Raw genomic sequence first — 14689 nt, forward strand, 5'->3', positions numbered from 1 at the left:
GTCCTATAATTCTTCTCTGCTTGCTTAGTCCCCAATTGATCAGTGATGTGCTGATAAATATTAAATATTAACAACCAGCTCTCTTGGGGAGGGGAGAAATTGCTTGGGGATGGGGGAGGGAATGGCTGTTGTGCAGGTAATTGACAAGGTCTGAGGCAGTGCACAATAGACAAGGTCTTAATGTAATTGCTGGCTCACAGTTCTAGATAAATTGAAACTAATAAAAGAGCCTGAAGTAATTGAAGATGAGTAAAGAGATACATGCATGAAGATGTTCAATTGTGGTATTTATTACAGTGAAATCCATGGAATTACCAAAATGTCTAATAACAGGGAATGTTTAATTTATAGTACATTCATATAATGGATTATTATAGCCATTAAGAGTCACCCTTTGAAGCATATTCAATGTCATGGGGAGATATAAATCTATATCTATATAAATGAGAAATAAACAGAATGCAATCTTTTATGTTGTTCATATAATCCCAATTTAGTAAACTAAATAAACCATGTCCGAAACACAAAAGACTGATGCTAAAATACTTATATTAGGGAAGACTGATTATGAGAGACCTTAATTTTCTTTATACTTTCCACTAAAATGACCACATATTCATATTTATAATAGAAAAATCTATTATAACTGTAAAAATGGAGCTAATGACATTTATCTCATAGGGTTGTTACTAGAATTAAATGAACGTATGCCTTTCCCAGTGCCTACCACATGCCTGGAACTTAATAAGGTCCTGAATAAAAACAAGCTCCATTTCCCATATAAATAGTTGGAGACTGATGGTCTTTTGAATGGCCCTGAATAGATCTTCAAGTAATGATGGTAATTGAATACCCATTGTCCTTAAACCAAATAAAGCCAACCACACCATGGCTAAATTGGAATTGAATGCCACCTGGGGCCATGAAAAGGGGAAAAAGAAAATGCTCATAAAAAGATAAAACCAGATATGAACCTGTATTTGCCCACTATTGACAGAGCAATAATGGTTAGTGATGGAGGCTTGGTTCAAGGTGAGAAGAAGCCAGTAGAACTGGGAACACAGAGGATTACTGATGGATTCTTGGGGTTGGGCTCTGGTCCGTGAATGCAGCAAAGAATCAGTTTAATTTGCAATGGTGATTTGCTGGAAGGTTCTCCTTTCCCTGACACAGACAAAGGTTCCCCTTGCCCTAACACAGACAATGGCTGCGTCTCTGGATCTGTAAGGATATCTTCGTTGTAACAAAAAAGAACTTCTGTAGAGAGCAGGGGAAAGCACAGATCCACATGTAACTACGCTACCATTCTCACACGCTCTACTTTTGGTAAGCAGGGCTCCCTGGGAAAGTTTTCTTCTAAGCCAACAGGGTAGGCTGACCGTATAGTTTATCACCCATATAAGGACACTTTTGAAAATGAGTAGCACCCTGGTTAATAATTACCAGCACAAGAAAGAACAATACTGAGCAAATTGGAAGGCAGGGCACCCTAATATGAGCATCGTCCATCCCGGCCCAAACAGCAGTGCCTGTGAAGGTAAGATATTCAAGAGTAAGAAGAAAGGAGCATCTCAGAAAACAAAAAGCCTATAGAGTCTGGGTTTGAGTCCTTGCTTCCCTGCTTACTTTGGATAAATTACTTAACTTTGTTGTGCCTCAGTTACTCATCTGTAAAATTTGGATAATAGTAAATTCCTGCAGTGTTGTTGTGAGGATTAAATGAGTGAACACTGGGTACTATAGCAGGTGTTAGCTATTACTATTTTCCTCCTGAGGTTGAGAATCTGAAGCAAAGCCCACAGTTAGAGCTGCAGCCTCAGGGTCAAAAAAAAGTGGTGGAGATGTTTGCATCAGGTTTAGCTGGATCTTGAGACTTGCTGCACAGGATTGGGATGGGTGGGGACAGGAATAGGAAGGTGCGTGGGTGAGAGGTCTCATCTGCATCTCCCAGGAGCTGTGTCACTTGAGACAAAGCACCAAATCTCTCTGTTCTTCAGTTTCCTCATCTGAATAGAGAAAATGATAACACCCTGCCTACAGTATTGCCTCGCTGATTAAATGAGATAACATTTGTGGGAACACTGAAAAAATACAATTTTGGAGTTATATAACTGTAAAGCTGCTCAATAATTTTTTTTCTCGTTTTTTGTGTGTTTTAAGGTATTATTTATATAAATAAAATTCATCAGTTTTAACTGTACAGCTTAGTCAATTTTGCTAAATGTATCCAATTGTATAACCACCACCACCACCACAATCAAGGTATAGAACAATTCTCATAAACCATATTCTACTTGCCTTTGGCCCTAGACACCCTCCCCTACTCCATACTACCCCAAGCAACTATTAAGCTACTTTCTCTCACTAGTAGTTTTACCTTTTCTAGAATTTCATTCAAATGGAATAATATAGTATGTATATTTCGTGTTTGACTTTTTTCATTTAGCTTAATGTTATAGAGCTTCACCCATGTTTTTGCACGTATTAATATTTCATTCTTTTTATTTCCAAATACTAATCCATGGTATAGATATACCACATATTTTGATCCATTCATCAGTTGATGAACATTTGAGTCACTTCCCGTTTTGGGCTTTTATGATAAAATTGCTATGAACATTTGTGTACGCATTTTTGTGTGGTCACACACTTCTCTTGGATCAATACCCAGGCATGGAATTACTTGGTTGTATGCATATTAGCTGTATGCATTATTAATATATATATATGCATATTAAACTTCGCTGAATTATTTTGAAAGAAATTATGGGTTGATTTATTGAAAACAGTATACCATCAAGGTGAATAAACTGTACTATTAGTATCACTTTATTTTGTTAGAGTTATGTGGTGCTAGATACTAATCACAGTCATAGCTCATACTTATTGAGGTGTTACTCTGTGCTATGCACTAGGCTAAGTGGCTCACTTGTATTATCCTATTCTGTCCTCTTGACAACTCTATGGCATGGGTTCTAATACTATTCCCAAGGCAAGTAAATGGTAGAACCAAGATTCAAGCCCAGGTATTCTGGGTATAGAGCCCACGGTTCTAACCTATTGTGTTCCAGGTGTTTCCTTTGAGAACACCTTGGTTTAGCTCTGATTCACTTTCTTGTCATAAACGTGGGGCTTGGAGGAATTTGCATAAAGGACAAGTTTGGGGGTTCCTGATCTACTGGACTGCACCACTAGCAGCCACAACGATTTTCAGAAAATGTTCAAAACATGCATCCTAGCTGAGAACCGGTTCTACAATGGTTTCCTGTTTCTCCTAAAAATTCAATCCAATATTCTCACCCCTGCATATCCAGCTCTTATCCCAACCTGTTCAGCCCGGTCTTGGACCGCTCTCTCTCACCTGAAACCATCTAGGCTCACTGTTTTCTCAAACACACCAAGCTCTTTCCTGCCTGCTGTCTGACATGGCTATGCAGCCTGGTCTCATCTCCTAGACCCACAACAGGGCCGGAGGACTGGAAAATCCACAAGAGATGTGGTGCACTGCAGAGGGAACCTTTTACTTGGGGGAAAGAGAGTTAGGAAGAATCACCCATATTTTACCCACTGCTGGGACACTGGAGTCAGCAGACACAGGAGTGTGAACATGGCACACCCAAAATATTGAAGAAGGCCCTGTTCTAAGCACAGACCCTGGCCTCAAGAACACCCACGTAAAAGATAAAAGACAGGCTGAGAACAGACACATAGAAGGGAGATATTTTAAAGCTACATAAGAAATGCAATAATGCATGTGCACTATTAAAAAAAATCAAAATATACAAAATATAGAGCATGAACTATAAACATCTCCCTTCAGTCTCACTGCTACTCCCTTTCTAGGGTGTTTCTCCTTCAGATGTCTTTTTTTCTTGGGGGGAAATTTCACACACACACACACACACACACACACACACACGTTTACACATATACACAAAAATAAGTTTTTTAAAGAATAAATTGGATTATACTATACATATTCTGAGACCTGCATAATATGTCTTAGAAGATTTTTCATGTCATAGCTGTCACTCTGCCATAGACTGAATGTCTGTGTCCTCCCAAAATTCATATGTTGAAACCTAATCCCCAGTGTGATGCTATTTGGAAGTGGAACTTTTGGGAGGCGATTAGGCCATGCTATGGTTCGAATGTTTGACTCCTCCAAACTTCATTGTTGAAATTTAATAGCCATTGTAACAGTATGAAGAGGTGGACCTTTAATAGGTGGTTAAGCCAGGAGGGCTCCACCCTCCTAGGTGGAACTGGTACCATTATAAAAGGGTGAGTTCGGTTCCTCTCATCTTCTGCCACGTAAAGAAGGCTCTTGCTAGATGCTGCCACCTTGATATTGGACTCATCAACCTCCAGAACTTTGAGCCAATAAGTTTCTGTTTATTATAAATCAGCTAGTCTCAGGCATTCTGTTATAGCAGTACAAGACAGACCATGAGGGTAGAAACTTCGTGGATGGGACTAGTGCCCTTATGAAAGAGACCTCAGAGAACTGCCTCACCCCTTCTACCATGTGAAGGCTCCACAAGAAGAGAGTTATCTGTGAATTGGGAAGTGGGTTCTCACAGACACTGAACCTGCCAGTGCCTTATCTTGGACTTCCCAGCCTCCAGAACCGTGAGACATATATTTCTGTCATTTGTAGCTACCCCATTTATGTTATTTTTAAATAGCAGCCTGAACAGAAATTGGTAACAAGAAGTGGGGGGTTTGCTGTAACAAATACCTAAAAATGTGGATTCAGCTTTGGAATTAACAAGTAGAAGCTAGAAAAGTTTTGAGGTGCTAGAATGTTTTAGGTGCTTCCTCTGCAGTGCATCACATCTCTCGTGGATTTTCCAGTCCTCCAGCCTTAGTGTTACGGGTCTAGGAGATAAGACCAGGCTGGGTAGCCATGTCAATGTCAAGCATGCTAGAAGAAGACTACATTGCCATGAATGGACCATTGAGGGCAATTCTGGTGAGGGCCCAGAAGGAAAAGAGAGCTGTAGAGAAAGTCTTCATCTTCTTATACAATACCTAAATAACTCTGGACAGAATGCTGGTAGGAAGATGGACAATAAAGGCCATTTTGCTGAGGTCTCAGATGGAAATGAGGAACATGTTGGTGAATATCAGCAGAAAAGGAATGCTTGTTATAAAATGGCAAAGAACTTGGCTGAGTTGTGTTTGTGTCCTAGGGTTTTACGGAAGGTAGAACTTGCAAGCCACGAAACTGAATATTTGGTTGAGGAAATCTCTAAGCAAAGTTTTGAAGGACTGGCCTGGCTCCTTTACTGTTGCTTACAGTAAAATTTGAGAAGAAATAAATGACTTAAAGATGGAATTGTTAAGCAAAAAGGAACCAGAACTAAAACATTTGGAAAATTCTTAGCTTATCGTTATTGAAAACAATGAGAAAGCCTGTCTTGGAAAGAACAGCATCAAGGCCCTTTCTAAAAAGGCAAATAACAGACTGTTACTAAGTGGTGCTTGCAGGTCCAGAGGCTGCCGTAGAACAGCATGTAGGCAGATATCTCCAAGTCCATGCTCACAGATCATGTGGACCCTCACTGGATCAGCAGAGGCTTAAGAATAAAGCTGTCCCCGGGCGCATCTAGCCCTGGGCACACATGTATGTGTCTGCAAGGAAGGGCTTTGAACTCCTCACATTTACCACACGTCAGAAAACCAAACCACAAGTCCCTGACCACACCGACAGGTTCAGATGTACAGCCCCAGTTCTTCTGAGTAGCACAGAAGTGGAGAAGTCTGTCTGGGTTGCTCGTGCCCATGGCCCCAGGCCACAAAGACACCACAGAGGTATCTGCCTTTGGGGCCAAAAGACCCATTGGCAACATTTCTCTGGCTGCCCAGACACCTGGCATTCATGGAAACTGGCTGTTGGTGCATCAGGACTGGTCTAGCCCACATTTTTGGAGCAGAAGACCTCAGGTCTGAGAAAACAAGACCTGATGCCCACCCAGGCCTGGGTGTGTGGGTGGCAGGAGAGAGGGCATCACTGCTTACCGTGTGGGAATTATTTGGGCTGCCTTCTGCAGCCACCTCAGCCTTGGCCAACAACTACTCAAGCCCCCAAGGATGTGCTGACCCAGCCCACTCTCCCAGAGCTCCAGTACAATGGCTCACCCACAGCTAGTTTCCCAAAGCCACTGGGATCTTTAGACTCCTAGCCCTTGCTACCCCTGTTCTTCCTGTCCGCAATGTCCTGTCCTCTCTTCCCTACCTATTATCCCCTCAACTTATCCATCTCGAATGCCACTGCTTAGGAAGTCTCCCTAATAACCTTTCTCCTTTGTGTCATGGAAAAATATTCCTCTCTTACCTATCCCGACACACTGTTACCTCCTTGAGAGAGGGGAGGAGTTATGTATCTATCTATCTATCTATCTATCTATCTATCTATCTATCTATCTATCTAATCATCTATCTATCATCTATCTGAAGCACCCACAAGTCTGAGCATTGAACTTTGCCTGACCCTGGACAAATAAACGAACACATAAATGACTGACAGCAGGTCCATGGTAATGAGCTCAGAGGCTTTCACACTTCCCTGGGAGACCCTGAACTAAGTGTTCTCTATCAGCTGTACCAACCAATGCAATTAACTGGTTCCAATCTGGTATTACAGCTGGAGAATTTCCCCAAAGTTATTCCTGAGACACCGGGCCTTCTCCAGGCAGTCCCGGAAATTAGCTCCTTTCAAAAATTCCTGATCACTCACCAAGACAGGGGAGCATCCAGCTGTCTTCTTGATGACATAAAGGGCGGGAATAATTTCACTCCTGTTTTTAAGGGCAATAGAGGCAATCATAAAGTATGCAGGGGAGGAGGAATGCAGTACTAAGAAGGTGAAGTGGGCTGGGAAGAGGGAAGCAAGGCCAGACCTGTCTTAGATCTGGAGAAACAGAAGCATACACTCAGTGGAGGCTTTCAGGGCAACAGAGGGTCGGAGGAAAATCAAAGCCTCCAGACCCCAAGCTGCAGACCCCACAGACAAGCTGCCAAGAGCAGCAACGCCAGAAGACCCAAGAGGAGGCAGCTTATTTCATCAGAATCCAGTCGGTTAAAAATAACTTCACTTATTAGTTTAAGTGAGATCACCACAGGGTTGGAAATTCACTGTCAGTGAAACAAAAATACTGAAAGGAAACTGAGAAAAGTCTACATTCACGATGAACTTTATTTCTATAAAGAAACACAGGAGGAAGCTGCCTCAACATTCCACAGGCTCTGTTTTCCTTCTGGGCTCTTTATGAGGCACATGTCTGCCGTTTTTGGAATTAGCACTCTTCATTCTTCCAGTCTTGCCAAAGAGAAGCAGCTTAGCGCCACGCAGCATCACGGGGAAAAAGGCAAGCTTTGGAGGAACACTGCACGGGGCCATCTGCTGAGCTGGACCTCACCTACACTCACACGGGAACCTCACGGCACAGCCTGTTCTCCTCTGCTTCCGCCAAGGCCCTGCACCTTCCTTGGGCAAACAGATTTCCCTTGTTGACTGTGCTATCAACAAAGGCTCTACTGAGGAAAAGCAGCAGCTCTGCTGAGAAGGGCGGAGGGCCCTGCAGGAGCCGTTTACAAGCTCTTTCTAAAGGAGAAAAGGCAGAGGGGCAGGGAGAGAACTCTCTCTGAGTAACTGTGGGAATCCATCCTGCTTTTCTGTTAGGCCCCAGGAGAACAGTCCTGTAGTCCTCGTGCCATCTCCGCATGCATTCCTGCGTCCTCTTCATGGCTCACCTGAAGCTTCCTCACCAAGTAGGCCCAGCAGGACCAAGGCTCCTGTCTTCCCTGTAACCCCTGCCCTGTGCAGCTCTTGCCCAGGCTAGGCTAGGGCGAGCTGCTCTGGGATACAGGGCCCTCGAGCACTGTAATAGTGATGAACCATACATAACGCCCGCTCCTTTCAAATGGCATCCGGCATCCAGTCTTCACATACATGCCAACAGGTGTCACGGGAGCCTCAGCACATGCCTCATCTAAAGCCTGCCATTCTGCTAGGCTCATGCATGGCCACGATGAGCTCAGGAAGCCCAAAAGCCGACAGCAACATGGATACTCTGCCTCTGGAACACATCCGGACAGTTCGCTGCCGAGCTTTCTGGCGGCGTGCCCTCGTTGTGCCCGGGTCTCCACACCCTCCCATTCCACTGGCTCTCTCCAACCGGCTCCCCATGACTCAGTGTTATTTTGTGTTTTAGGTTTATTTTTGTCTGCTGCTGTTGTTTTTGCTGTTTTTGGAGGAGTATGTAGACCATTTGTTGTTGTTGTTGTTGTTGTTGTTTGAGAGAGACATAGGGACTCACTCTGTTGTTCAGGCTGGAGTGCAGTGGCATGATCATAGCTCACTGCAGCCTCAAACCCCTGAATTCCAGAGATCCTCTCGTCTCAGCCTCCAGAGTAGCTGGGAATACATGGCGCGCCACCATGCCGGGCGAATTTTTTTACTTTTCAAAGGGATGGTTTTTAGGGACAAAGGGTATCATATGTACAACTTACTCTCCAATGGTTCAAAACAAATTATAGATACACACATATATACATATTCAGATATGTATATATACATATCTTGCTATGTTGCCCAGGCTGGTCTCAAACTTCTGGGCTCAAGTTATCCTCCAAAGTGTTGGGACTACAAGCATAAGCCACCATGCCAGCCTGAGCTTTTTGCTTTTTTTGTTTGTTTGTTCGGTTTTCTTTTTTTTTTTTTTTCCTTTCTTCAGACAGTCTTGCCCTGTCGCCCAAGATGGAGTGCAGTGATGTGATCTCGGCTCATCGCAACCTCCACCTCCCGGGTTAAAGTGATTTTCATGCCTCAACCTCCTGAGTGGCTTGGATTACAGGCATGCGCCACTACATCTGGCTACAGCCTGAGCTTTTTGAGATTTTAAATTTTTATATAATTTCAAAGTTATATAAACATTATAAAAGCAAGGAACCCACGCTTCCTGCAGGTTCACCAATGTGTTTTCATCTTCCCATTTGCTTTATCATTCTCTTCTCTCTCTTCCTCTCTCCATACCACACACACACACACACGCATACATGTGTGTATACATATATATGTGAATATGTATATACGTATATCTATAATTCTTTTTTGAACCATTGGAGAGTAAGTTGTAGATAGGATGTCCCTTCGTCCCTAAAAACCTTGGTGTGCATTTCTAAAAACAAGGATATTCTCTTATATAACTACAGTACGGTTATCCAAATCAGAAAATTTAAACGTTGATACAATACTATTATTTAATTCATGATCCATATTCAAATTTCATCAATTATAACTATTTTTTCCTAGTTCAGGATACAATCCAGGATCATGAATTGCATTTCATTGACAAGTCTTTTTGGTCTATCTTAATCTAGAACAGTTGCTTAGCCTTTCTTATTCTTGACATTTTTTTTAAAAGAGTAGGATGTTCTTCAATTTGAGTTCGGTTAATGTTTCCTTGTGATTAGATTCAGTTACACATTTTTGGAAGGAATATACAAAAAATGAATCACTGAATCAATGTGTTCCTCTGAGTGCAATGTATCATATATATTGAGTTGCCCATGACTAATCTGGAGTCACTATCATGATGTTGACTTTGGTGTCCTATAGGACATGAATGGATGTTCTCAACCTCTGACTTCATGCACTACAGTTGTGGGCAAAAGGGGCATACACTTGCATACACATAACTTGCTCGATGGTCTGTGAGGTAGAAAGCCCAGGTTGGCCTGTTGGGTGAGGAGAAACACATGGTTCAGTTGCCCTTGTCACCCAAGCCAAAGGCCAGCCAACTCCTAGAAGCAAGGGTACCTAGCTAACAGCAGCTGACCACAGACTTATGAAGAAGTCTCACCAAGACCGGCAGAAAAACAGCCAAATCGGTGGTTCACAAAATTGTAAGCTAAATAAATAGTTGCTGTTTTAAGCCACTACATTTTGGGGTGATATGTTAGCTAGCAAAAGCTAACCAATACATCTTGTTTATTGGAGAAAGAAATAAGACTCAGAAGCCCTACGTATTTCTTTGACATTACTGAAGAAAAAATGTTGTTCTGTTTTTCTTCTGGCTCTGTCCTGTCTCTCTCAGGGATATGACCCTCTGTTTATGTTTAGAATTTAAAAGATTATTTAAATTTACTAATGTGGGCCAGGCGCAGTACTCCCAGCATGTCGGGAAGCCAAGGCGGGCGGATCGCCTGAGGTTAGGAGTTCAAGACCAGCCTGACCAACATGGTGAAACCCCGTCTCTAATAAAAATTCAAAAAAAATTAGCCAGGCATGGTGGTGCACGCACCTGTAATCCCAGCTACTCAGGAGGCTGAGGCAGGAGAATCGCATGAAACCGGAAGGCAGAGGTTGCGGTGAGCTAAGATCACACCATTGCACTACAGCCTGGGTGACAAGAGTAAGACTGCGTCTCAAAATAAATAAGTAAATAAAAATAAAAAATTTACTAATGTGTGTGTGTCTGTGTGTGTGTGTGTGTATATGTGTGTGTGTGTTTTAAGAAAAAAAATAAACCACAGATACTGCCCTCCCTGGATTTTCTGAAAACCAAGTCACAGCTCTCAGTTGCTTGATTGGATCAATGATGACAGGAGACTCTCCCAACACCCTTCCATAGAAACCAGCAGATGCAGAGCCCTTCCTAGAGAGGGACCCCAGAGCAGAAGGCCCTTAGGGATCACCATGACTCCTACTTTTACCAACTCTTCTGACCCCTTTCCTGGAGATAAGGATTTGGTGCCTCTGGGATGCAGTCAGATGATCTGTATTTTCAACAAGTTCTTCTGGTATTTCACACTATCAGGGGAGTCTGGGAAACACTACATTACAGAAGGAGTTCTCAACCTGGGCTGCACATTAAAATCACAGGGGAGTTTAAAAAAACCCAGAACATTTAAATCAGAATCTTTAGCGCTAGCACTGAGGCATCAGTATTTTTTAACACCCTCCCCCCCCGATGAGTCCAGTGTGCAGCCAAGAAGAACCTGTGCTCGTTTCTATGACTGATCAGTAAGAAGCTTGCTTCCCCTTCCCCATTCACACGAATAGTCCTTTTTCAACCACACGTGTTTCTGATAACAGAGGTGTACTTATTTGGTGCATACAAAATGCTGCCCTTGAGGCTTCTTTATGATTTTCTCCTCACCACTCAGCTGATTTCCCAATAGGAATTTGAATTTTCCTTACTGTGAACAGTTTCCTAAATCCTATACATTTCCTTTTTGGGAAAAACATATTGTTTTCTTTTCAGCGTACTGTCCAATACGAAGAGAGACTGGAGGGCAAGCTTTGAACATCAGCCGCTGTATCAGATGCTGCTAGGGCTCTACCCATATTCTCTAGACACTTTTACCATTCCCATGCACAGGGACTCCTGGTAGGCACCTTCGCCTCTTTGTTGGAAGGTGGCACTCAGGCTACTGGAACCTTTTGCCTGTGCACACGCAAAAAACAGAAGAACCTGGGAATTTATATCTCCTAAAGCAAGCCTTCACTCATGCCTGACAGGTGTGGTATAACTACTGCAGCTCCCTCACCCCAATCGGAAAAACTGGGGTTACATACATACACTATCTCCAGGGGTTTCCTGAGTGATTGAGCCAAAGTTATCCGGCACCTCACCACCACTGTGAATTTCGCTCCATATTGCACCGATGCTTGACCCCCTTCCCTGTCTTGTCCACTTCCCCACCGTACTATTGGCTTTTCTTTGGATGACTTCCTGAGAAACCATGTCTAGTAAATCCTCACTTCAAGGTTTTCTTCTAGAGAAACCAACCTAATATAGCAACCCCCAAGAGCACACCCTCCAGCACCTTTAAGAAGACTCTGGCACTGACCTTCATCCTTAATACAAAGGGCACTGTATGTGCCACCAGGAACTGGGTTGCTCTCAATTCTCACATCAACAGCTCTCATGATTTGCTGTTCTCCACTTCCTTTGCTACACACGGTTGTTCTGAAACAGACAAAAAAGGCACTGAGTGAGGAGAACTCTGGTTTGAAAATAATAAGGAATAATTCTCTTCTGTTGTCAGCTCTGAATCGTGAGCTCTGAATTCATGAGCTCCGAATTCATGAGCTCTGTCTAAAAGCATAAATCTGGACACATTCTCTGCAAAAAAAAGTCTAAATTCAGAAATACAGGTGATGCTTCAGTTGAAGTAATAGGTATCAATTCGAGTTTCAAAGGCAATATATTGTGGATCTCTTCTAGATTATGTTGGTTTTTATTTCATAAAATTCTGCTCTTTTCTTTTTCTCTTATTTTGCTGTTCTTCAAACTTCTTTAGATCTTTAGTTCATGAACCTTCAGCTTTTTTCCTTTTCTAACAAACATTTAATGTTTTAGATTTCCTTCTATAGTTTTCGCAGCACCCCATGAGTTTGGTTATGTATATTTTTAATATCACTGAGTTCTAAATACATGATAATTTCCATTATAATTTTTTCCCATAATTTATTTAAGGATATCTTTTCTAAACAGCAAATACTTGAATATTTAAAAGTTCATCTCACAATCTCTGTTTTCTAATTGGAGCCTCTTGTCTATTTATACTCAATTTAATCATCAATCTAATTGAAATCTGCTTTTTATTAGTTCTGCCCATTCTCTCTTCCTTTCCTCTTCTTTCTTTTTTCCCACTTTGGATTATCTGAATAATTCTTCTTCATTTTTGGAGGTAGTATTCTCTTTTTTCTCTGTATTGATTTGGAAGTTAAATATCCTTTCACTATTTTCTTTCCCAGAAGTTACAACTTCTTTTACTTATTGAAATGTAGTATTACTTTTATCATTGTCCCTAATAATACAACTTGAAATACTTAAAACACTACACATGAATACACTTAAAACACTTCCCACTTATATAAATCATTTTTTAGCATCCAGTGTTACTATTACTGCTTCAGACAATTACATAATTTCAGTTGGTCCACATATTTACTCCTTCCATTTATTCCTTTTTGCCTTTCCAGGCTTCCTCATGCAATATTTTCCTCCTGCCTGAAGAGCACTTGTTAAGTGCAGATTGGATGCAATGAATTCTCTCACCTTTCATCTGTCTGAAAATTTCTTTATCTCACCTTTATTATTGGGAGATATTTTTCATTGGGGGATAAAATTCTAGGTTAGCAGTAATTTTCTTTCTGTATCTTCAAAATATCAAAAGTCTTTGGGGTTTCATTGTCAGTTTATTGTTCCTCCTTTAAAGACAATCTCAGCATTTTTAATTTTTAAAAATATTCTTTTCTTCATATATGATTCTTCCAGTCTTACCATGATGTGCCTAGCTGTGAACTTCTTTGTATTTGTCTTACTTGAGCTTTGCAGTGATTCTTGAGTCTGTGTCTGGATGTTTTTCTTCAATTGTGGATCATTTTCATATTACTTTTATTTTATTTTCTTTTTTCTTTCTCTTCTCCTTTTATAATTCAAATTATATTGCATCTTCTTTGTCTTTTACCCTTTGTTGTATAATTTTTCATCCTTTTCCCTCCATTATTGATTCTGGATATCCTCCTCTGAAATATTTTCCAGTTCACTAATCCTCTCTTTGGCTCTTTTTTTTAAAGTCTTTCTTTCTTTTCCCTCCTTTCTTTCCTTCTTTCATTCTTTCTTTCTTTTCTTTCTCTCTCTTTCTTTCTTCTTTCTCCTTCCTTCCTTCCTTCTTTTCTTTCTCTTTCTCTCTCTTCTTTGTTTTCTTTTTTTTCTTTTCTTTCTTTTAGAGACAAAGTCTCACTATGTTGTCTAGATTGTATTTAAACTTTGAACTCCTTGGCTCAAGTGATCCTCCTGCCTCAGCCTCCCAAGTGGCTGGGACTACAGGCATGCACCACCATGCCCAGCCCTCTTTGGCTCTTTTTGATCAGCTATTAGGTCTATCCATTAATTTCTTAATTTTAGTTACTGAATTTTTCATGTCTAGAGTTTCCATTTAGTTATTTTTACAGTTTCCACCCTCTGCCAAAATTCTCCTTCTCATCTTTTATATCTTTGAACATGTCAAGGATAGTTATTTTAAAGTCTGTATCTACTAATCCTAATGTCTGGAGTTTCTATTACCTATTGTTTCTTCTGAATTTTATTCTACTTGCCTTGTCTCCTCACGCAACTAGTTATTTTATATTGTGAGACAAATCCTGCATTGGCTAAATTGTTTGTTGAAATAAATTGAGGTCTAGGATACTATCTCCCTCAAAAGATAATTTTTATTTGATTCTCCTAGATATCTGGAGCACTGGAAATTCAGGGTCATCTCAATCCAAATTCATGGCTATAGAGTATTTGAAGATGTGCTGCTTCTCCCAGGAGGGCCTGCGTCCAGTTCACTGTACAGTGTACTGTGTCCAGCTTACCCTTAGGGCATAGCCCTGCAAGGTCCCAACCCAAAGCAAAACGGCTCACCGGGTCCCCTCCTACACAGAAGGTGAATTCAAATCTCCATCCCCCTAGTCCCATGTGGCTATTAAAACTGCTATTTAGCTTTTTAGTCACCCTTTAGGGAATCTGCAAAAGTTTCCAGGAGACAAGTGGCCGAAAAGTCTAAATTCATCACTCTAGGCCTTTATCATTCTCTGGATTTACGTGTACACTCAACATAAATTTATAGAGATATAGGGCAGATGTGCTAGATGTCTACTATGCCATCAATTACAAGATGCACC

The 14689-nt window shown here is 41.4% G+C and overlaps 1 protein-coding gene across 1 annotated transcript in view; it reads right to left on the reverse strand.

Annotated features, from left to right (window-relative positions):
* The window catches only part of SUSD5 (sushi domain containing 5), a 93750-nt gene that overhangs the window by 66597 nt on the left and 12464 nt on the right, over positions 1-14689 (reverse strand). Inside the window, exon 3 of the mRNA XM_012001014.1 lies at positions 11863-11981. Coding sequence (XP_011856404.1) covers positions 11863-11981 — 119 coding nt within the window. The remainder of the gene's footprint in view (positions 1-11862; positions 11982-14689) is intronic.

The sequence above is a fragment of the Mandrillus leucophaeus genome, unplaced genomic scaffold (genome assembly GCF_000951045.1).
Source record: "Mandrillus leucophaeus isolate KB7577 unplaced genomic scaffold, Mleu.le_1.0 Scaffold646, whole genome shotgun sequence".
Classification (NCBI taxonomy): domain Eukaryota; kingdom Metazoa; phylum Chordata; class Mammalia; order Primates; family Cercopithecidae; genus Mandrillus; species Mandrillus leucophaeus.